General features: G+C 42.9%; 2 protein-coding genes across 5 annotated transcripts in view; one reads left to right on the top strand and one right to left on the bottom strand.

Annotated features, from left to right (window-relative positions):
• LOC102022414 (membrane-spanning 4-domains subfamily A member 4A) overlaps positions 1-3,539 on the bottom strand; it is a 28,525-nt gene extending 24,986 nt beyond the window's left edge. For 2 of the 3 annotated variants that reach the window (XM_013506507.1, XM_005408087.2), the window contains exon 1: positions 1,153-3,539. The gene's annotated coding sequence lies outside the window, so the exon portion shown is untranslated. The remainder of the gene's footprint in view (positions 1-1,152) is intronic. The other variant, XM_005408088.2, reaches the window with a different exon arrangement.
• LOC102023178 (membrane-spanning 4-domains subfamily A member 4A-like) overlaps positions 1-22,192 on the top strand; it is a 28,962-nt gene extending 6,770 nt beyond the window's left edge. For both annotated transcript variants that reach the window (XM_005408091.2, XM_005408090.2), the window contains exons 2-7: positions 7,999-8,164; positions 13,248-13,403; positions 17,629-17,685; positions 18,787-18,918; positions 19,646-19,738; positions 21,897-22,192. In XM_005408091.2, the coding sequence (XP_005408148.1) occupies positions 8,015-8,164; positions 13,248-13,403; positions 17,629-17,685; positions 18,787-18,918; positions 19,646-19,738; positions 21,897-21,968 (660 nt within the window). In that variant the 5' untranslated portion in view covers positions 7,999-8,014 and the 3' untranslated portion in view covers positions 21,969-22,192. The remainder of the gene's footprint in view (positions 1-7,998; positions 8,165-13,247; positions 13,404-17,628; positions 17,686-18,786; positions 18,919-19,645; positions 19,739-21,896) is intronic.
• Positions 22,193-23,750: the final 1,558 nt, after the last annotated feature.

Raw genomic sequence — 23,750 nt, 5'->3', positions numbered from 1 at the left:
ATGCAAATTCCTGTGCTGCAGTATTCAGTCTGAACTTCAGTATTCCCACCTTGTTGCTATTTGGGAAATGGAAGCAGAATGACTATAAATTCAAAACCAGAGGGACCCTGTCTCAAAATTAAAATATAAAAAGAATTGGGATGTAGCTCAGTGGTAGAGCACTTTTGGATTCATTCCCCAGTATGAGAGAGAAAAAAAAAAAAAACCCTAGCAACTTATCTGTCGCTCTTCTGCACTGAGAGAGATACTAAAGGGAAGCTTCTGGCCTAAAGAGAACTGAAAATAGATAGCTTGAACCTATCAGATAAAAAAGACAAGATATCTTACTTTCTTTTCTTAATGTGGTAAATGACAACTGACTGCTAAGCAAAACCTAACATTTTATGGCATGCAGTAGTTTGTAATTTACATGTATCTAAAACACACCAGAAAAGACATATAGGATTGAAGAATTAAAGACCAAAGCAGGAGACATCGTTGCAAATGTGGTGTGTAAAATGGTTGTATCTTTCTTATGTGAAATGGTACAATATGAACTGTGAGTAGTCAGTGATAAAAGAAGAATGACCGTGTATTTATACAAAGGAAATCACAAGAAGTCTAGCTAAGGAGCAACAGGATGTCTCAGGTAGGATTGGGACAGAAAATACTGCATTTATCATTCTTTGAAGTGTTCATGTTGGAAGGTTATTGGGTCACGAAGTTCAGAAAGACACCGGGTGGAGTAGCTCTGCCTCTCACACGTACACACCCATATTTACAGCAGCTGCACCACTGTTATATGCCCAGTAACAGAGGAGTGGATAAAAAAGATAAAGTATTCACGCACAATGGAGTACTACTCTGCCATAAAGATAAACTCGTGTCATGTGTATGAAAATGGATGCACCTTGAGACCATAATGTTAAGTAGAATAAATCAGACCCACCAGCTTAGATATCGCGTGGCTTCTATATGAAAAAACCAACCTACAAATAAAGAGCCGAATAAGAGGCAGATCACAGGAAGCAGAGAGGTGGATTCTTCTCAGAGGGGACGGGGATTAAGAGAAGGAGGGCCCAGGGAGGGAACAGAATGTTCAAAGGAGTTAAGATATTTTATGTACGTGTACCAAAGTAAGCATGCACTGCAAACGTGTACGAAGAAAGATACCTGAGACTGATCTGGGGGGAGGTGATTACTTCCAGTGACTCAGTTTGTCTTTCAAAGCAGTGTTGCGGAGACAAACTTTGGCCTTGGAGGCTGACATCTTTCATGTAGACACTGTGACCGTCTATTTCACAGGCTCAATTTCTTGGTCCTTCTCACGAATTTAAGTCAAAGCTAATGCATGTGATGGCACGCTGAGACGGTCTGCTGCCAGTTTCTTTGTTTTCTGCTTTCAGCAAAAGTTTTTCTTCTTCAGACACATCCTCTGCAGTTACGACAGAGCAGCACAACTTGAATTATTAAATCTGCCTCGATACCAGTACCCAAAATAGCACGCGCACACACAGGGAGATGGAGGGGTCTCTAACTCCGTTCCCACCTCCTCCGCCTGTGCGCTCGTCTCCCACGCGGACGCGGGGGAAGGAGTCCCCGGCGCCGAAGCCGTTTCCTCCTGTCCACTTCTGCCTCTCGCGAGGTCGCAGGACATCTGGGTCCCCCCGCTGGTGTCCCCGTGGACCACCACGCAGCTGGATCTCGTTATTTTGGAAGCAGCGCTGGCATCTGCCCCGGGTCCGAACCAGGCCACGCTGCTCTACACCGCCCTCTTGGCGGCCGTCTCTCCCTCCCTCCCAGATCCGATCGGCCTCTTCTGGTTCTGTGCAAAAGAAAAAACGAGGCGCCCGGCCCTCCCCGAGGGTCTGCAGCCGGCGCTGCCGGGAGGCCGGGTCTCTCCGCGGATCTGCGCTGGTTCCCCCCGGGCAGGGCCCTTCCAGGGGTGCAGGGTCTCTGCGGAGAGGCTGTCCCGGCCGGGTCTCGTCCTCTGCGCTGGGCAGCTTGCCTTCGTCCCTGTGTTCTGAGGGCGGACCGTGTTCATTAACCGTCAGTGTAAAGCTGCCTCAGCCCCACACGGCGGAGTTCTCCTGAGGATGTACCAGTTCCCTGCAGTGCTGCCAGAACTTCAAACCTCACTTCTCTTCTGTGATCTCAACAGGACGTTGCCCGCTGCAGGGTGATGTTTCTCTAAGAGAATGTGGAGTGAGGTGTGCACACTGATTGTCCTCAGAGCTCTCGTGTGGGGGGCAGGAGGTTAGGGCCCTGGGGCGCAGCACTCAGAGGAGGGTGCGGTGGTGTCCTTGTGACCCTGGGTGGTCCTCATGGAAATCGGTTTTTTTTTTTTCCCCAGTACCAGGAATCGAACTCACGACCTTGCTCTTGCCAGGCAGGTGCTGTGCCGCTGAGCTAAATCCCCAGCCCCTAAAATCGGTTGTTGTAAGCAGAGAAAGCCCGGTTCCTCCCACCCCATTGCTGCGGTCTCAAACTTGCACACACTCCCACAGTTATCCCCTCTTCCCCGCTGAGAGAGCGCCGGAAGTCTGCACCGCGCTGGAGTCCTGCTTTGGAACTCCAAACACGCGAGCTACATCCCACATCCTCTGTCCTTTACAAATGTCCAAGATGACATACTCTGTTATAGCAATGGCAAACAGAATCATGTATTCCCCCGCCAAGTTAAGATTTTCTTTTCACTTAGAATGAGAAATTTTATCTTTGGGAAAATAACAAGGGGATACTGTCAATGACTGCTGTGGATTATGTCTTAATAAAAGACCAGGCAATTTCCCAGACACCAGCTGCTTCCTTGACTTAGAATGGTGTTGTGTTCCTCACCGCTAGGCAGCCAACACGGTGACATTACTCACCGTAAGGAATGGTCTTCTGATGAAAGCCAAACCACGAGATTTTGTGTAAACAGCACATTTAAATTCCCAGCAGACCTAGGAGGAGGAGGGTAACCTGGAAACAGGTGAAGCTGTGAAAGTGGCTTTTCACACTCTCCTAAATGTCATTAAATTGTGTGTGAACACTTCCAACATCATTTGGAAACCACTTAGCTTTGTTTCTCAGAGGATTCTTACCACATCCTTTGCACTGAGAGAGACGGTTAACGGGAGAAAGCAGACAGAAAATGAGTGACTTTGGCCTGGGGGAGAGCACTTGCATCTGACGCAGCGTCTGAGGCTTCTTTCCAGAGCCTGGCCCCATCAGACAGAGAGCAGGAGCGAGCCAGCTGAGGGATCCACCATCCTGGGCTTCTGGTCTGCAGGGTTTGCATTTCCTGGTTCTGGAGTATCTGGGGATGGGATGAATGAGAGGAGGCCACTTCCTCTGGCCCAAGCTGGTGTTAGTTTGTGGTGAGTTGGGTGTACCTTGTGTGTACATTTAAGGGCCTCTGAGGAACAGGGCTTCCTGCCCTGGGACCTGGGTAGGCCAAGGCCTGCTAAGGGTCAAAGCTGGGTGCTGTGCAAGGTTTTCATTAGTTACTCCTGACTTCTTTTTTTTAAAAAAAAATAAAAGGAGGAAAACATTGACAGACAGACAACCTTTTACAAAATAGCAAAAGAACAGTACAGACAATACAGAGTTACAAACAAAGTGGTAGGAAATGAACAATGCTTCTTGTATTACATATTGATATCTTCAAAGTGGTTTCTCATGAAAACAGATAGAGACATGCAATATTGATCAATCAAGGACTCATTGACAGTTTCTTTCAGCAAAGTAATAGAAGACAGTGGTACAACTATGTTAGCTATCCTGTACACACATATATACAAAATTTCCCCTTCTTTCCCTTCTCTTTTCCCACAGTTACTCCTGACTTTCAAATCCCATGGCTATTAAAAATCTGTAACAGTTTAAACTTCTGATAATTATTTCATGCACCTACTGCCATTTCTTCTTCCATGTTCTGTGTTCCCTTTCTCCAGACTTGCATCTGCAGAACAGATAATCCATGACTGTTTAATATCCTCTGAAACTGGTTTAAGCAATATTGGGTAATTGGAGCACTAGGCCCAGGATAGCAAATGCTCTGCTCCTGAGCAGTTTACTTGTCCTGGTCAAAAAGCACATGGATCCCTGTGTTGTGAAGGTGGGAGGCAGCTCCGTGCACTTACGGCCAGAGTTTCTTAGAAAGACATAACACCAGCCTTGAGTGTCTGGGATCTGACTTACGGAGAATCACAAAGGACGCTGGAAGGCAGTCCTGGTGTGTACCCTTTCTCCTGGAGACAGTTACCCTTTCCCTAGAGAGGCTCAAGACGGAAGAACACCAATGGTATTTGATGAAGTCATTGTAACCAAGTTTACTGTGTTTCACTCACAAAGGTCAGTGAGGAGCACAAATGTTTGGAGCAAAGAAAAATAATCATTTGGAAGCAGAGAAACCAAAGAAGATAATGGCTATGGCCAACAAAGATTATTTTACTCTGAGGTTAAAGGCACAGGCTTGGTGGAAATCTGGGGGAAGAATAGCAGATAAGCACCAGCTGGGGTGGTTACCCCTTCAGCACAGCCCCTGATTTTGGTGGTCTGCTTTTCTGACACAAGGGCTGCCATATCTGTAGGTCACCAAATGTTCTGCATTCTGAAAATGTTCAGAGAAGTTGCTGATGAGAAAGTCCTGCAACTCATGTCTTTTCAATTCTTTTTTTGCAGGAACGCTTAACCTTCCATTTAATCGTAAAGATACAATAGGCATCTTTTTCGGAGGACAGAGAAAGACAGTGCGTGGCAACTTTCTCTGAGGCAGTGGGGAGTTAGGGTCAGGTGACATTTGCTGGAGAACTGCGCAGCCCTTTAGGTGGCTTCAGGCAGTGGTGTCATCTCCAGTAGAGTTAGTGGAAATCTAATACTGCAGTGCTCAGTTGTGTGATACCCCAAAATGAGTGCAACTCACCTCACAAACTTTACCCTAACAGGGGTTCAGGGTACAGGTGAAGGGCTCTCAGGCTGCATCTAGGTGGTCTTGCATTAAGCTTATAGCACTCGGGCAAAGACAGAGCATGACACCTGTTTATAATGGTACAGTGTACAGTATCTGTAAGACAGGCAAGATGCCCATCCACGGAAGAATGGACAGGGAATGTGTGGTGGGAGCAACAGTGCAGTGTTATTGTCAGAGGGAAGAACAAAATCGGGTCATTTGTTGGGAAATGGATGGAACTGAAACAAGCCAGACTCAGAAAGCTAAGTATGGGTTGTGTTCTCTTGTGAGACCAAAAGGGAAATAAATTAGTAGATGTATAAATAAATAAATGAGAGATGACAGGAAGCTAGAATGCAGACATTTTTAGATTGCGAAGGGTCTCTGGAGGAGAAAGGAAGAAAAGGAGAGGTGGGTGAGGTGACTGAGTATTATCAAGACATGTTAAATCCATGCACGCATTACTAAAAACAGACCTTACCATTCCGTATTACTAAAATGAACGAACAAAGAAGTAAAAAATGAGGGCAAATCTGACTTTTATAACCAACCATAGAGAGGAGCTTCAAAATAGAAGATTCAAGCACAGACCACCTGGCAGCACGAATATTACGAGGCATGTAGCCCTGAGGCCCTCTCCCTGGCTTCCTCACTGCCCCCAAGTCAGGAGGAAGGAGTTGCAGGAGAATGCCAGGAATAAAGTCCATCTTTGGTACATCCTGGATGGCAGGATGAGGTGGAGAATGTTCACGCTTTATATCTGTTATGGTTTGTGCCTAGATGTCCCCACCCCTAAGCCTCATGCAGTCATATGTGGCTTTTTCAGAGGTGGCTGGATCTGGAGTCTGAGACTGATTCATGGTGCAATGCTAGGATTAAGGGCGCTGGGATTAGGATGGGTGATTACTAAATCAGTCTGCAAATTGATTTGGCACCACCCTAATTCAGGCACCCTGGATACAATAGCAGGGAAGAAAGAGACTTGTCTTGGCCCTGGCTTGCTTTGCTATCTCCTGCCTGCCATGGATGGTTTCTCCTCTGTGATGTCCCTCTGCCATGTGCCACCCTGCCTTGGAGCCAGTCGATTATGGGCTGAAAATGTGCAAACTGTGAGCCAAATAAATCTTTTCTCTTTAACTTTGTGTGTCTGGTATTTTGTCTCAGCAATGAGAAAAGTGACTAGGACAGTATTTAGTGTTGGAAAGTGGGAAGTGGTATGAATAATAATATTATTAATGTACAGTTGGCATTCATCGTATGACATGTGCTGGGCCCAGTGTTTCACACCCATTATCTCCTCACTAAATTCCCACTGGAGGCAGAGAGCGTGACCCTCTTCAGAGAGATACAGAACACCATGTCAACTGAGCAACATGCCAAAAGGCTAACTCAGTTCTCCTGAGTAACAGATTGGCAGAGCAGAACTTTCAATTTAGGTGGCGTAGTTCAAGAGCACCTTCCTTTAAGAAGATTCCTGGCACAGGTCTGGGAAACAGAGGAATGATTTTGTCTGTAGTTACCCCCTCATTTGCTGATGGCCCTTTGGGTTGTTTCTGCTTATGGTGGTCAGCCTGATCGGTTTGGGGAAAGCAAACACCTGCTGTGGTAGGCGGGTCAAGGAGGTCAGATCTCAGTGCTGTAAGTGGTTACTGAGGCTTGCTACCTGTGCTGATCCCCATTCTGCTTCTGGTCACCATGAGCTGAATACCCCTGTCGTGCCATTCCCTCCAGCACAGCGTTTCTGCCTCCAAGCCAGCTGACTGCAGAGCGAATGCCCTGAAGCCCTGGGCCAAGTTGCACCTCTTGTCCTTTAAGTGGAGGGTGTCGGCCAGGGGAAACTGCCTAACATACCACGTTTTGGCTGTTGTGGATAATCATGCTGAAAAACTCCACTTGTGTGTTTTTGTGTGGACCTGTGTTCTAACTGTGATTGTGCATACCTGGGAAAGCATCGAGGGGGCCTGTCCTTGGCATTTTTCAGAACTGCCAGGCTGGCTGCCTTAGTTTACAACCTGACATCCACATTCAAGGCTTCTGTATACATCTTCCTCTCCCTTGTTTACTGCTTTTACTGATTTCTTCTGTCCTCAGGGGTGTGAAGCGGTATCTCATGTGGTTTTTACTAGCACTTCTTTAAGTTACAAGTTACGTACAGCGTATCTCCACGTACCTAGCCATTCCCGTGGAATCCTTATTAAGTTAGCTGCCCGTTTTGAATTGTGTTATTCAGTTTTTCACTGCTGGCTGGTAAGAACCCCTTATATACTCTGGGTTTGAGTGACTTCACTTCTGTGAACATAATGAAAATACAACTTGAAAATTGGAATATAAATTCACCTCGGTACCCAGAAAGTTCCTGAGGCTTAAAACTATACACAGATTTGTGTTATTATACTGAACAAAAAGTTGCAAAAGTTTATCATGCAATACTTTTATGTATTTTTGCTACATATTGGTAAGTCATGATATAAAGCAGTGTGTTAGGACCAAAAAATTGTGGTTCCAGTGGTGGGACTGAGAGCCATAAATTCTACCCAAAGAGTCCCAGGTACAGAAGAAAAACCCTAGATGACATAAGTGACACTCAGTGAGTGACACTCAGTATGAACAGGAAAGGATTCCAGCTCTGAGAATGTTCCTGTGCCTTGAACACAAAGAGGGGGCCATGAAGCATTATGCAATCTGTCGATGGACATAGTATTTCCTTGTTTACTGCTGATATTAAAATGATCCTCCAGTGTGGGAGATGACTGTTGTCAAGGGACTAGGGAATGATAGGGACAGAGGAAAAAACCTGAACACACTTGGAAATGAACTGGAAGGCATTTCCCTGTTTGTGTGGCTCCACCTATTTAGTAAATACCATAGAAATATTCTCCTCTTTAATAAATGTTATTATCACATGGCGTTTTGATATTCTCCTGTTCTCTCTCTGAGTAATGTGTTTTTCTGTGTACTTGCCCACCCTCCAATAGTGATGACAGTGTAGGGAGGGAACATAGTCCAGAGTTTGCCCTTAGAAACTTGCCTCTAAATTTCGAGTTCCTCTACGACCTCACCTTAAGTTGCATTTCTTCTTCCAGCACTGTTTTTGCTGCCATGGCGAATGAGCAAAGAGTGCAGCTGAGCACTCAGGGAGCTGGACCTGCCTTGCTGCAACTGGAGAAACTCGAAACTCTGAACACACACTCGAAACTCTGGACGGGGAAGAGGGTGATGTTCCTGAAGGTGCAGCCCAAGGTCCTAGGGGTGAGTCCACCGTGCATCTGAGAGGAGAGCAATGCTGTTGTGAGCTCACACCTGGTCAGCCTGGGGCCCGGCACTGTGTCGCAGACTGCAGAACCCACAGACCCATACGGGAGTCGTCAGGGTCTGACTCTCAGGACTCATTCATTGAAAATTGATCTTATGTTCTATCACACCAGGGATCCAGTTTAAAACATAGAAATTTGAGATCTAGTCAATATTGTGGGTCATCGAGGATAATTAATTTTAACCTCACTTTGGAAGAGCAGCAAATACTTAAACTGGGCATAGTGGCACATGCCTGTAATCCCAGCATTCTGGGAGGCTGAGGCAGGAAAGTCACAAGCCAGAACCCAGGGTGAGAAAATTAGTGAGACTTTGTTTCAGAAAGGGGGAGGGAATAAGATGTAGCTCAGTACAGAGGCCGTGTACTCAGTTCCTGGTTCACTGCAGAGGCCGTGTACTCAATCCCCAGTTCACTGCCCCCAAAGAGAGAAAAAGAAAGAAGAACCAAGGAAAAGGTTATGTGTGCACGGCTGGCACCCTTGACAAGCCTGCCTCTCAGCCAGGGACCCATGCTGTTCCCGAATCCCTCTGTGTCCCCACTTAGCTGCTCCTCAGAGGGAAACATCTTCCTCCGCTCAGTCGCTTCTAGAGTCTCTGGCTCTTGTGCCTAAGGGAAATGGAGGCTCTAAAGACCACAGCGCAAGGCAGGCGACGGACGCGAACACAGTAGTTCATGCTACCCAAGATGCACCGGGCAGCAACCATTGGTGGACCCTGCATTTTTGTCATGGCTATTCTATGTTTTTGGTAAGCTTTGGAATATGCAGGTATTTCCCATAGAATATGAATATATTTCATGTTGCTTGCACTCGCATTTTCAGGTTTATTTTTAAGTAGACTTTACTATTTTAGGAACATTTTATATTTTGAGCAAAATGGGGAGGAAGTTACAGACCTGTCCTGTGTCCCTGCACACTAACCAGCGCTGGTCCTGCTTGTGCACCTCCCTGCCACAGTGCGCGCTGTGACACCTGCTGGACCCCGGGACACAGCTCCATCGCCTCAGTGAAGAGTGCAGAGCCAGGCTCACCCTTCACTCGATGCGTTTGATGAGCGACACGTCTCCCTTGTGAGAGTAACTTCACTGCCCTGCGATCCTCCCCGCTCTCCCACTCATTCTGCTCTCCCCTCTGCCTCCTGAAAACACCTGTATTTTACCCTCCCTATCGTCTGCCTGTGCCGGAAACGTGTAGATGTAGAGTTAGACATCATTTAGCCTCTTTAGATAGCTTTCCTTCACTTGACCTGCATTGCTTTCTCATCATCCTTTCAAATGCTTGGTGTCTCATTTGTCCTCAGCACTGGTTAACACTCCACTGTCCCAGAGCCCACCGCTTATTAATCTGGAAGGCATCTCAGTTGCTTCTAAATGTTGGCAGCTGTAAATAAAGCTGTTATAAATATCTCTGTGCAGGTTTTATGTGGACATCAATTTTCAACTCATTTGAGTCAGCGTGACGGCTGATGGTGTGATGCTTTATAGTGCATTTCAGGGCAGCACAAACACCTGGGGCTTCATCACTCATAAAGGAAGCACCTTCACAGGGCTCACAGTTGTGGTGGCTTGAGAGTCCCAGGGCATGGAGCCGCATCCCAGTGATGACCTCCCTTGGCCACCCCACACCTGACAGGGAGAAAGGGAAATGGCCATGTGAAAGTGAGCCCGTGGGGTCACCGTGGTTATGCAACGGCAACAGAAACACTGAAACGACACTCAGGAATTGGAGGCAGATTTATTTCATGTCAGATGGGCACTGACAAGGAATCAATCCTTATAAAAATGTCGGGCCTCAAAGGCTCAGGGAGGGAGAATTTTATGAGGCTGCAAAGGGAAGGCACAAGGTAGAGTACTTGGCTGTCTTTGATTGGTTCTTAGAATACGCATCACAGCGACCAGTCATTTCTAGGAGACAGAAGTAACTGGAACTACACATGCCTGTAATCCGGGGAACTACAACAGGAACTGTCACCTAAGCAACAGGAGTGTACTCGCTGGGGGGAGCATTTTCTGCCACAGTTATAACCTGAACTTGTGAGACTTAGCACACTTGAGGCCAGCACGAGCCCCTCCCAAGTGGGGCTCATAGCACTTCACTGCTGCCCGTGAGGCTGTGCTTCTTAGAGGTTCCCACCTCAGCAACACTGTGGGGACCAAGGTCCCAGCACCTCAAGGTTTGAGAGACACAGTGAGTCCAAACCATGCCTGGCTTATTTGAATGTGCTTATGTGTAGTTTCCTAATTAATATCGGGGTTCTCCACTCAGTACTGGAGATGATGTCATTGATCTCTGATGACTTGTGTCGCATGAAAGGAAAGAAGACCTATGACAGGAGGACAGAGGTGGTGGCCACTCTGTTTATTAAGGGCATGCCTCATGAGAACAAAGGCGTTCTTTACCTAATGAGAAACAAAGGCATTCTGTGAGAAAGGAGCTCAGAAGATAGTTCAAGCGAGGTTATGTTCCACTTGAGCTGATAGCGCTGGGGACAGCTGAGCTGATAGGCTAGAGTACAGGGCTAAGGAATGCTGGGAACAGCACAGAAAGTTTGCTTACAGCCTGGACTACAAGGCCCTGACCACCCCCGCTCCAAGTCATACCATGCTCCGTCTCTACAGTCCCCTGCTGACCTGTCTGGATGGCCAGATCTACAGTCCAGGTGCAAAGTGCTTCATGTGTACATCTTTAGTGACTCACATATTTTTGCAAAGAAAACAATTTTAATGAAATTCAGTTTAGCCATTCTCTTTTTTACATTCACACCTGTAATACAGTATTGCAACAGGTATCACCAAACCCAAAGTTGTGTGTTTCAACTATGGTTTTGAGGAATTCCATAGTTCTGATTACTTGTGTGATTCATTTTGAGATAATTATCATGAATGATAAAACATCTGTCCAAACTCAGTTTTTTCATATGGATGCCCACCTTGTTAATCATAATTTTTGTTGATTGTATTGCCCTTTATCCTTTGCCAAAGGTCAGTTGGCCCCATCTCTGTGTGCATTTCTGAGACCCCTGTTCTATTCAGTTGAGCTCTTTGCCACTGCTATTGTTCTTCATAACTATAGGTTTGTATTATGGCCTGAGATTGTTTTTATCCCCAGTTCTCTACCTATCATCTACTTTTTTCTTTAGTACTATATTTGCTATCTTGACTTTTAAATTCTCCTTATAAATATTAAAAACTGCTTTTCTTTTGGTCTTTTTGAGACAGAGTCTCCCTGTGCAGTTCAGGTTGGCCTTGAACACTCACTTTGTAGTCCAGGCTGGTCTTGAACTAGCAAAAATTCTGCTGCCTCAGCCTCCCAAGTCCTGGGATTACAGGCATGCGCCACCATGCCCAGTGATTAAAAACCGTGTTTTGTAGCCACAAGATAATTTGTTGGATTTTGACTGAGACTGCTTATAACCTGTGGGTGGAAGTGGGACAAACTGACAAAATGCCACTATCAACCCTTTCTATTCATGTCTATGGAATAGTGTCTCTATTTATTTAGATCTTTGATCTAACTCATCAGAGGTTACAGTTTTCTTTATAGATTTTTGTGTATATTTTGTTAGTTTTATACACAACCAAAGCAAAAGATCAATATTTTGGTGTGTAATTTTTCCAGGACTGCTAATTTCAACACTATCTTGTTTTTAGTTTCAGTTTTCACTTATTGCAAGTACGGAGGAAGTAATTCACACCTTTTCATTAAATTTGTATCCTACAACCATGATATATATACTCAGGTTTTAGTTTCTGAATTTTTAAACTTTTCCTTCAGACATGGTTACATAGATAAAAAGGCAGTGCTATTTCCTCCACAACAATCCGTATAGGTCTTATTCCTTTGTGCTTGGCTCAGAGAGGACTTCTGGTACAACATAGAGGTGGTGAGAAGGCACATCTTGTCTTGGTCCTGTTCTTGTAGGGGAAGGTATAGTTTCTCACTTTTAGCATTAAAGGTAGTTATGACTTTGTTTTGGTGATTTCCTTTATTAATCTGAGGAAGTTTATCACTATTCACTTTTGGAATTTTATAATGAATGGGAGTTGTTTTTTTTCCAATGATTTTTCTTTGTCGGTTGTTAGGAACACAAGATTTTTCTTCAGCCTTTCAATGTGATGGACCCATTTTACATAATTTAAGTAAATATCACTTTTTCATAGCACATAGATTATTTCATATGTTGTTAGGTTCAGTTTTCTAAGGGTTATAAAGATCATCTATTCCTTTAAGATCATCTATTTCTTACTCTATGTAGAGTTTTTATGTACATGGATTTAATTGCTCTGCTTTTCCTAGTTTCTTCAATGAAAATTTATATAATTGATTATGGGTATTTTCTCCTTTTACCTTTTGCATCCAATTCTCTATTCTTCACTTTCAGCATTTTTGATAATTCAGTTTCATTTTCCTTGTGTCCTTTCTGATGTCATGGTGATATTTATCCACTAATTCCCTACTTTTTCTTTCTTTTTTTTCCTTGGTTTTTCTCCGGTACCAGGAATTGAACTCACAACCTTGCGCTTGACAGGCAGGTGCTGTGCCACTGAGCTATATCCCCAGCCCTAATTCCCTACTTTTAACCTTACATTCTTTCTTCAGGTCTCAGAACAATTGAATGTCCAAGTGGCTCCCCCACCCTTCTCCACATCTAAAGTTTTTTTTCAGGTTAATAGGACTTGCTGGAAGAATTGCTCCCTAATTCCTGGTTGACCCTAGTCTGAGTGCCTGCAAAGGGGTGCATACTTAAGTATGGGTATCATGTAAGCCCCTCTGGGCAGTTAGCAGACTCTTAACCTTGATATTACTGGGGCAGTGTCATATACCGTATTCTGAGGGATAATTAGGCAAATTAGTTCGCGCATTAGTCCTTTATGTGAAAAAACAAGACAAGTGAATATCTATAACTTTACCAGACTGAGTAAAAGCACAGAGAATGAGGTAACTTTGTGGCATGGGGGGACAAATCATGGACACAATTTTGGAGGTAGATTGCTTGTTTTTACTTCCTTATCATTTCTTAGGTCGTGCAGATCATGGTTGGCCTGGTAAACCTCAGTGTGGGAGTAGTCATGAGTCAAGCCAGTCTGCATCCTGTTACAGAGAACTCCTTGCTGTCTTATCGTTCTGTGGGGCCCATGTCAGTGGATGCGTGGTACACAATTTGGGGATCCATCATGGTGAGTAGCGCTCCTCATGCGATTGCAGATGACATCATGAAACTTTTCCTAATTTTGCCATATAGTGCTATTTAACTATCATTTGACTTGCCTTCTCATGCTTACCGTGGAAATAACAATAAAACTCATTGGAAGTTAGGCAAATTAGTTATTTAGTATGTGCCAGTTCTTTGTATTGTAGCACCATGTTGTCCTAGACAGGAACCGGGATGACCTCCCCACTGACAGCTTTGATTCCCTCCTAAGAGGCCCAGGGACAAGTCCTCCCCAGAGTCGGGTAACTCAGTGAGGTAGGCCCTCATAAGGAAGCTGGCAGAGCACCTCTGGGTGTTGACACCTGCCCTTGCTCACTGGTGTCTGATAGACAAATTCCCAAATCAAGCACAGCAGAGGTAATGGTCTTGCCGTTTTGATGTCCACCAGTCACAGTGCTGTCCTGTATGAAGTGTATCCTGCTGAGAAGATCGCAGGAGAATGAAGAAAATAAAGCTTTAACAAGAGAGAGGAGACAGAACTGACACGCAGGCAGTTGGTACAGTGTAGCTGGTCAACTCTCTGCAAGGTTATCGGCAAAGATAGAACTACTACTGGATAAATTTTGTTTCAAAGGATTACTTTAATTTAAATTAAAATAATTTAAGAAAGTTTAGAAACATCTTCTCCCATGATAGTTTTCCTTTAAGTTTAGGGTGGAAATGGAGTACAAAATATGAAATTGCATCTACTGACATGAGGAAAAATGTAGATCTAAATTAAAACTCCATCTTTGGATTGGGGTTTGAATTTGGAGCATGAGATAATTTAGAGTTTAACTAGAGTCCTGGTCTTTAAATTCCTGCTCCTCTTCAGAGTAAAACAGAACGGGAAATGCTGGTCAACCTTTGCAAGTTGCAATGTGCTTTACATACCTAATGTGCAATAATCTAATCCACCCATAGCTTTCTTTTTAAACTCTTACAATGGTCCAGGGACCCTACTATGGGTTTTATATGTGCAGTTCCATTTCAACCAAAAATGAAAATTTTCTGAGAGAGGACCCCTTATCCTCTCTGTATGAAAGAGGAAGTTAGGAGTGGGAGGAGCTACTGACGTGACCTTGGAACCAGGACTCCGAAGATCATTTTTCAGAACTGCATACACCTAATCAGTCTAGTGTTCTGCTTCCATTTGCATTTCCTTTTCAAACCACATTGGAAACCAGCGAAGGTAGTTCCTGACTTCTGAGCATGTTTGGTGGACCATGGGAATGCAGGAGCTGTGCTCTGACACTCTAGTCATCACCAGGCTGTTTCTGGCTTTTCGCACTTCCACCTTTAATTATCTGGTGTATTTTGGTGCAGTACCATCACCCTGTCAGCCGTGTCTCAACCACAGCGTAAAGTGCCTCAGGGACAAATGCTAAGAACCAGTGGTCAGTGTCTCTTATTTTTGGCTTCTTCAGTCTCTAGCATAGCTACATGTCCTGAATGGGAATCTTCCAAAATTATTGCCACAGTAGTCTGCTTTCAAATTTTCCTTTGTTTACTTTAGAATACTGATAAGTTTTACCGTGTAAATCTTCCACATTCTTCACTTTTCTCCCCTCAAATGCTTTGCATATTTTTTGGTGGATAAATGTATTTCTAACTTAATTCCATCTTTTAACACGGAAAACATAATTTGTAATTTATATATATATATACATATATATATATAAATTTTACATAATTTTCTCCCATGTATCTTAATGAATTTGTAATAGCTTACAGTAGTTTTTCGTGATAATCTTGGATGTTTACAATACAAATTATATTCATGGAGAGTCTTCAAAAAACTAGGATTAGACTCCTTCTGGGTATTTTTCCAGAAGAACTGAAAACATCATACCACAGTGATATATGTGCACCCATGTTTAGAGTAGTGAAACTTGTCATAGCTAAATCTTGGAAACAGCCCAAATGCCCATCAACTGAGGAATGGATAAAAAGATGTGATATTTTAATACAATGGAGTATTACTCAGCTATAAAGAAAGATAAACTTGAGTCTTTTATAGGTAAATGGATGTAACTAGAGACCATACTTGTAAGTGAAATAAATCAGACCTGCATGTGTAAAATGATCATATTGTCTTCCTAGTTTAAGAACCTGAAAGAGTAAATAAGGGGCTGGGGGCTTAGCTCAGCAGCACAGCGCCTGCCTGGCAAGCGCAAGGTCTTGAGTTCAATTCCCGGTACTGGAAAAAAACCAAAAAAAACCTCCAAAACAACAAAAAAACCCAAAAAACAGGAGTAAATAAAATCTGAAAGCTATAATATATATTATGAAAGGGAAAAAAACTGCTCAAAAAGGAAGAACAACTGGGATGAGGGAGAGAAGAGAAAGAAGGAAGGGAAAAATGTATATATATATATATGATAGCTAAGATAATTGTAATACTAATTTCTATTGGCTTATTGAAAAGGATAGTTAATGCTTAATATTTTTGGACCAAATTTGCATACTTATATTTAGTAATCTGGACAACTACTTTGAAGACAACAATATGCAGTATAATAATCATTGTTGAATTCATATAATCTTGTTTGAAATTCTGTATCATTTCTATTTTTTTTAGTAGTTTTTATTTTCTTTAAAATAAAAAATATGAATTAAAAAAGTAATTTTAGGGGCTGGGGATTTAGCTCAGTGGCACAGCACCTGCCTGGCAAGCACAAGGTCCTGAGTTTGATTCCTAGTACTGGAAAAAAACAAAACAAAACAAAAAAAGTAATTTTAACTATTAAATTTAATTTTTTAAATATTTTGGTCAATTTAATTAGGATTTTTTATGTAATAGTCTACTTCCTTGTCTTGATTTTAATATTAATGAGGTGTTCCTAGTATTTTTCCAATGAATGTGATAAAGAACATTAGATTGAGACAGATGTTCTATCATGGTAGGGAAAATAAAATTGTTCATTTTTTATCAATCACTTTAGGTCAAGAGTAATTTTTAATTGTATCCAATGTCTTCTCAGTGTTGTAATTAAGAATAGACATTAGCTTGCAATTTTTTCCTTCATTCTTTGAATGTCATGCATTGTAATAGTATTTTAATATTAAACACATTTTAACATTTGTAGTAGTCAGCTTTCCATCACTATAGCAAATACAGGATATAAGCAATGGGTAAAGCAAACAGGGCTCTCTCCCTCACAGTATTGGAGGTTCCAGTCCCTGAGCCTTGGGTTCCTTGCTTGGGTCTGTGGTGAGGAGCTCAGTGTGGCAGAGCACCTGGCCCAGCCACACAACACTACTCCACTCATGGTGAGGAAAGCAGAGAGAGCTAGGGAGCTAGGCCCCCTCAATCCTCCTGAAGGAATCCCCAATTTCCTCTCATGAGGCACTGCCTCTTAAAAGTCCCACTACTTCCTAATAGTTTTGGGCTGAGGATGAATCTTTAACACACGACCTTTTGTGGGTCACTCAAGACCCAAATCACAGCACTACTGGAAAGAAAATGCCACACATTTATGATTTACGTAAGATAGGTTGGTGGGTGCTTTTTATACTTACTTGGTTTCTGGGGGGTGGGAGTGATTGCATTTACATGGGTCATCTATATGCTTTGATGTTTAGAATTTTGTTAAAGAGGGAATGTATTGAGTTGTTTCATTAATTTGGTTATTTTGGATGAAGGCATGATTTTCAAACTTTCTAAAATCAAGTCTGGAAAGTAGAGTCAAGCAGATGAACTCCATAAGGCAGTGTGTCCAATAAAACTGACTCTACCTGTTTCAGCTCAGTGGAGAATTCTTGCTCAATGTTGAGGACAAATGAACTGCTAAATTATCATTGTCTAACAAGGCATGGAAACTTTTTATCCGTTATTTCACTTAGAACTTTTAATAGCTGCCTGAAGTGAGAAAAGTGTTTGGCTCATTTGTTTGAATATCTTATCCATTGTTGTACTGCATTAGCATTATTTCCTTTTAGGATTGTAGGAAACTTTCTCTGTACTCTTTAATAAATTTAGTACCTGGCTATTAGGTATGTTTAGAAAAACTTGTATGTTCTCCCATGGATCCATCTAGTAGAATTCTTCTGTTTTTCTTTGAAAATCAGATAATTATCTGCAAACATTTGTGTTCCTTTTAAGTTATTTATCTGCTTAACAACTCTATTTAATTTAAGGAAATATTACTAAATGTGATGAGTAATAATTGTTTAAAATTTTCATCTGATTTTTTTCCTCTCATTTCTAGTTTATTTGTTCAGGATCTTTCACACTTGCAGCAGGAATAAAGGTCGTAAGACGTTTGGTGAGCAATGTTTTCTTGTATTTTATTTTTTATCAGAAGGTAAAGGGTTTAATAAGACATGCTTTCTGGCAGAATATAACGCAGAGCTCATTTCCATGATTTTAAAAATGCAAGAGTGGTTTATTATGTTGAAGAATCTGTCTTTCAATGATTGTACTCCAATCATTAGATAATGAGATGGTGACTGAAATGGTGCCCCATATTTTAGACAGATAGTGAGTGAGAGGGTCTTCATGCACATACAGAAATTCTAGACAAGAAATGTCAAGCAGAGTCAGTCAATGACATCAAGTAATGAGTAACCTATGTTTATTGACTGATTGATAAAAATATTATTCTAACTTCCTCCAGAAAAGATTTTGAGTTTCCAGATGAGTTCTACTTATAAAGAAACAAATCTAGCGTATCACAGTGAAGAATATGTCTTTTAGGAAACCAATGAAAGCAGAAGCCCAGGTCTCCAGAAATACTTTAGTGTCTAAACATATGGAAGTCACCCTTGCCTAAAACAGTGTAGAACACTATAGCCTAATCAATCAGGCCTTTCTAAACCTGGTCAGTGTCTGTCTTCCTAGCAGCTCCCTCAACTGCAAACACATTAGCACATCCTTTGTGAATATCCACACCAAACACACTTTTCTGAGCAATATTTGACCTTGTAAAAACTTATTTCACCCTGAGAAGACGTCGGACAGAAGGAAATGCACAACTTAAAGACATAATGGACAAAAGCTGTGGAGTCATAAGGGACACAAGTCTTTGGAAAATGATGAGTGATCAGGGCCTGCGGCAGAGCCTGGTAGGAGAGGACGAGATGACCCCAGCAAAAGTGCAGAGCACTTTGTCATCCTTCTAGACTCATCTTGTATCTCTTGTGCTCATAGGCATCGCCTGAAGGAGTTTAGCTGGGGATTAAGATCATATTTTTGTCTGAGAAGAGATTAGACTTGAAATGTCTACTTTAAGAGGCATGTTGGGAGACTAGACAGGATCAAAATCAAAAGGATGAAATGTGTTGGGAAGAAAATGGAGGGCTTCAAATGACGACAGGTATATTTGAACACCTGCTGAATTTTGTACCTGATTTTGTTTCCTTTTTAGGTCCAAGTCTCTGTAGGCTTGAACATCACCAGCGCTGTGTTTGCGATTGTGGGCATAACTATCAGTAGCTTCAGCCTCTTCCTTTCTTCATGCCCGTATTCAGAATGTTCCCTGATGCGCACCGTTTTTCTGGTGAGTGCCGCTTCCTTCCTGGGGGGCTGTGGTACAAGTGAGTGTGGGGAGCCCTGGCTCCGTCCAAGTCACTCATCAACTTTGCAATGCGATTCACTTGGGGAAGCTGGACGTGACTGAGAAGTAGAACAGTGTGTTACTTGGAGTCAGGCCCACTTCTTATCCATAGTTCTTCCTCCTCTAGAAGTTGTGAGCCCAGTGGAGAAGAAAGCTCATAGCAGCAGAGTGCCACCTGTGGAGTAGTAACTGTGTTGGGCACTTGGGCCCCAGTTGCACGTTTAATGGGTAACACTGATCAGTACGCATTGTTTTCTCATCTAAAATGGAAGGCAGTGTCAGTCTCTATATGGCCGCTGGGCTTTGTGTTGGAGCCCAGTGGAGACACAAGTTTCTCTAAAGGTGAAGGAAGACTGTCCTGAGCACTAACTCCGTGTGCCGAGTAGCTTACTCTCCTCCTGCACATCTTGGGATGTTCTTGCGGCATTTTCAGCTGCAATATCCTGCCCTTGGAAAGTTCTCTGTGTCTCATCTGTATCTTAGTATTTTGCACATTTGCCCTCGTTAGAAGGCAGACTCATTTGTTTATTCTCCAGATTATCACACACAAGTGTAGTCATGAAATTTCTTGAAATTTTGGCCGCTGGATCAGTGGGGGTAGAAGAGTTATGGTTGCACACTGGGGGACATGAAAATAGGCAATTAAATCTACTCTATTGAATTTTTTTAGGGTCTGGATGGAATTGTGCTCACTTTAAGTGTGCTGGAATTGTTCATTGCTGTAGTCCTCTCTCACTTTGGATGCCGAATAACCTGCTGTGAAGTAAGCACTAGTCATCCTTTGAATGCATATCTAGTGGTTTTCTGTTTCTACGTAATTAATTATGCAAAACAAATGCTTGCAGTCTCTCACTTTCCATGGCTCATGGGCACAGCTGTGCTGCTTCCCCTGTTCAGGGTCACACAGCTGAACACATGCAGCTGGCAGGGCTACGGCCCTGTCTGAAGCTCCTGGTTCTCCTCCATGCTGTGTGGTAGAAACCATCCCCTCTCAGGTGGGGAACTCATGACCAAGTACGTCCTCTTGGGGGACAGCAGGACAGCAAACATCTCAAGTTCTTTCAGGCACTTTCATAGATGTCACATGATTGTGTCAGATTCACCAAGAATGATGTCTTTTTTATACACTCAAAGCCAGAAAGCTACCCCCAGGAAAGACACTCCATCACATCCACCAGTCCATCTACACTCAAAAAGAGACAGTCACAAGAATATGGGGATTAGCATCAGGAGATTTCTGCCTATCTGAATGGCTGAAGGAAATTTGTTTCCCCATCTTCAGCACTGCAAAGTTCATCCCTTCTGAGTTCAGACCAGTGGACACAGGGAGGTCCCCAGACAGTGCCAAGTGTTACTCTTTTTGGTTTTTTGGTTTTTTTTTGGTTTTTTTCTCCGGTACCGGGAACCGAACTCACGACCTTGCGCCTGCCAGGCAGGCGCTTTTGCCGCTGAGCTAAATCCCCAGCCCAAGTGTTACTCTTTTACCCTATACTGCCAGCCTTGCCTGGGCTCCCAAAGAAATGCCAGCGATTAGACTTCCTGTCAGCTTGTACACCTGCCCATGGTCTTACTAGAGGTCTGCAAAAAAGATCCTCTTGGCTAAAGGGCAGGAAGGTGGAGAGAGAGAGAGCGCGCGCGCGCGCGAGAGAGAGAGAGACAGACACACAGACAGATACACAGAGACAGCCAGACACACAGAGACAGAGAGATGACAGAAAGAGGAAGAGCAAGAGAGAGAGAGAGAGAGAGAGAGAGAGAGAGAGACAGACAGACAGACAGACAGAGAGACACACAGACACACAGACAGACACATAGAGAGAGCCGGACACACAGAGACAGAGAGGTGACAGAAAGAGAAAGAGCGAGAGAGCGAGAGAGAGAGGGAGGGAGAGAGAGAGAAATGGAAAGAGACCAAGAAAAAGGCTGTAGGAAGAATATTGCTAGGGACCCTCCAAGTATGGCTAGTTCCAGAATGAGGTGTCATGGCTTCATTATCTGAGGGCCTAGGGGACAGAGAAAACTCACACACAGTTAAATATAAAAATGAGATCATGGTGCAATGCAGTTGTTTGGTGTTCATTTAAGCACTTGGTATCTCTCTGCCTGCTTTTGGGGACTCCAAGGAAGCACCGCCTATCACAGACCTACAAGGTCTCCTCACGGAAGAACAGAGAGATGCACCAGATCTCTTTATTCTAAAAGTGAATTTTGCCGTACCAGACTCAATAACTGTGAGTCTGTCAGAAACTACTGGAATTTGAAATTTCATTTAGGGAGGACTTTTCTTTTAATTGGGTGCGTATTTGGGCTTGGAGGCACAAACCTTCATAATTTCCACAGCTTAACATTTGTGTCTTGGTCCTGTCTGCTCCACAGCAGTGCTAGAGCCGGGTGACGCCCACTGTGCTCTGTGAGCCCACAGAGTGGTGTCCTTGGTGTGCTCAATGCTGGAGTCTTCATGAGGTTCGGGGTCCATCGCTACCCCCACCTACGCCATCTCACTAAGTTTGTGGAAGAATTTTCCTTAGTTTCATGATAATTCCTGCCATGCTGGGTCAGAGTGGTTTTTGTTGTGCTGTAATCATGACCAGAAAACCATGAGAATGTTGTCACCAGCACGAGCAACCTGGTGCAGAAGAAAAGCTCTGCAATTTTCATAACACCTTGGTTAGACATTTACAAGAAAAATTAATCTACTATAAAGCAAGGCCAGTTTATAGTATTCCACCATGGTATCTCAGACCAACATCTGTCACTAACGTGTGTCCTAGTCAGCCAGATCTAAGGAATGGTTGAGAAATCTGGCAGATTGGTGCTGGGATTGAGTTCAGAGAAGAAGGAGCAATGGTGATATTAAGTAGGAGAGGGACACCCTGGGATTATCTGGCCACTCACCTATGGCACTGTGATTGACTTCACAGGTTATGTTAGTTGTATCATCAGATCCTCACACAACGCAAACAGCACCTTTCGCACAACGGGAGGAGGTGTGATGGCACCAAGAACTCCTGAAAAAGTGATGGGAAAAATCTACCCTGAGTTCAGTGTGGGAACCCCACCTGGGAAACGAACAGGATCTGACTGTGATTTATTTTAGTTGTTTGTGTATAAATTCAGAGTCATATTCTCAGTATAACCAGGAAGGTTGCAAATCTTTCAACTCACTAACAGAATGACAGATATTAAATAAATAAATCATGGATTTAATTGGTCAATAGCACTTGAGTGTTTTTCATTCATTCTCAGGCTTTTATATAAGGGGAAATTGGCACAGAATCTTTGAAAAGAAATGAGTGAAATAATATTCCTGAAAGGAGCCTTCCCTCAGACGACATGTCTACTTCCCTGGGTGAAGTCTTCTGTTTGACCTCTTTTCTTTTTCCCATCTTTTGGGACAGAATATCTTTTCCCTCTGAAATTTAGATGTATAAATTCCCCTCTCCTCCTTTCTCTTTCCCATAAATCTACAATGGATAACCCAGGCAGTCCTTGTATGTGTGTGAGCCACCGAGGGTAAGTACGTGTGGGTCAGAGTGAACTCATATACTTTTCCTGCCTGTGTCTTTCTCTTTTGCTCTATCTATCTCACTTTCTCTCTTTCCTCTGTTATTTTCTGAAGACCAGGATTATGTCTTACTCACATTCATATCCAATGTATTATGTGAGATTTTAAAATGTATAGTTTCTAAATATTCATTAAATATACATATATGTTTTTATCAAAGAACAAATCAAAATTAAATACATCAAGAAAATAGTACATTCAGATGATACCTACTTCTCATTCTCAGTAAAAAGAATGAATATTGGTGTCAGAAACTATAGAAATTTGATAAAGAATGCAGACTTTCTAATCAATCCACCCTGCGTTTTCACCTAGAAAACCTCATCTTTCTCATTTTCTCCTTGTAGAACCATAGACACACTATAAAATTCTTTACTGCACATTTCCCAACAGAATAAAGGGTAATATAACATCTGATTCAAAGACTACTTGTGATAATTTGATATAATATACCATAAGTACAACAACTACTCATACTGTCTTATATTGTGCCTCAAACTTTTTAAACATACACATGAATATGTAGACACATACAGGTCTTATGTAGCCTAATTTATCATGTTATCCAACGCATCATAAAGTGTCCATATTGAGACAGATACTACAGTATTTTAAGCACACTACACAGTACTGCTGTGTAAGAAAAACAACGTCTTTCCACTATTGAAGGTTATAATTTTATGGGGCCGGATGTAAATTTACAAATAAACCATCAAACTGTTTTCATATATTGTTATAAGCCAAGAAAATGTTTGTGCCTGTTTATTAAATATACATGCTGACATTTAACCTCCCGTGCAGTCTGCTGCAGTGAGGCTGTCAGGAGTGGATTACACTCTGAGCTCCTCCTCATTAATGGGATCAGGGCCCTCATCTCTCAGGACTTTGCCCCTACTGTCTCTCCTCCTCCTGTCATGTGAGGACTGTGGTGATTTGTAAGTGTAGAGAATTCTGGGTTATTTTAATGTCCTAAAATTTCTGTGAAGGAGACACATGGATTACATCCTTCTTTGCCACAGAGATCCCTCCCTTCCCTCTAGCACTGATTTCTGTCTGACATGCAGCAGAAAGTGCCCCACAAGAATTCAGAGTGGAATTAGGGCTGTGCCAGCCTGCATTGCTCAGGTGTTTGAGACTGATTCTGTCGAGGGTTCAGGACATCCTCTGGACCACTGGCCACAGTGATTGTTGATTTATTTCCTATGCAAGG

This window comes from Chinchilla lanigera, unplaced genomic scaffold (assembly GCF_000276665.1).
Source record: "Chinchilla lanigera isolate Chin_1 unplaced genomic scaffold, ChiLan1.0 scaffold00110, whole genome shotgun sequence".
NCBI classification, from domain to species: Eukaryota; Metazoa; Chordata; class Mammalia; order Rodentia; family Chinchillidae; genus Chinchilla; species Chinchilla lanigera.
Note: the sequence above shows the minus strand (reverse complement) of the source record. Positions and strands in the feature narration are given on the sequence as shown.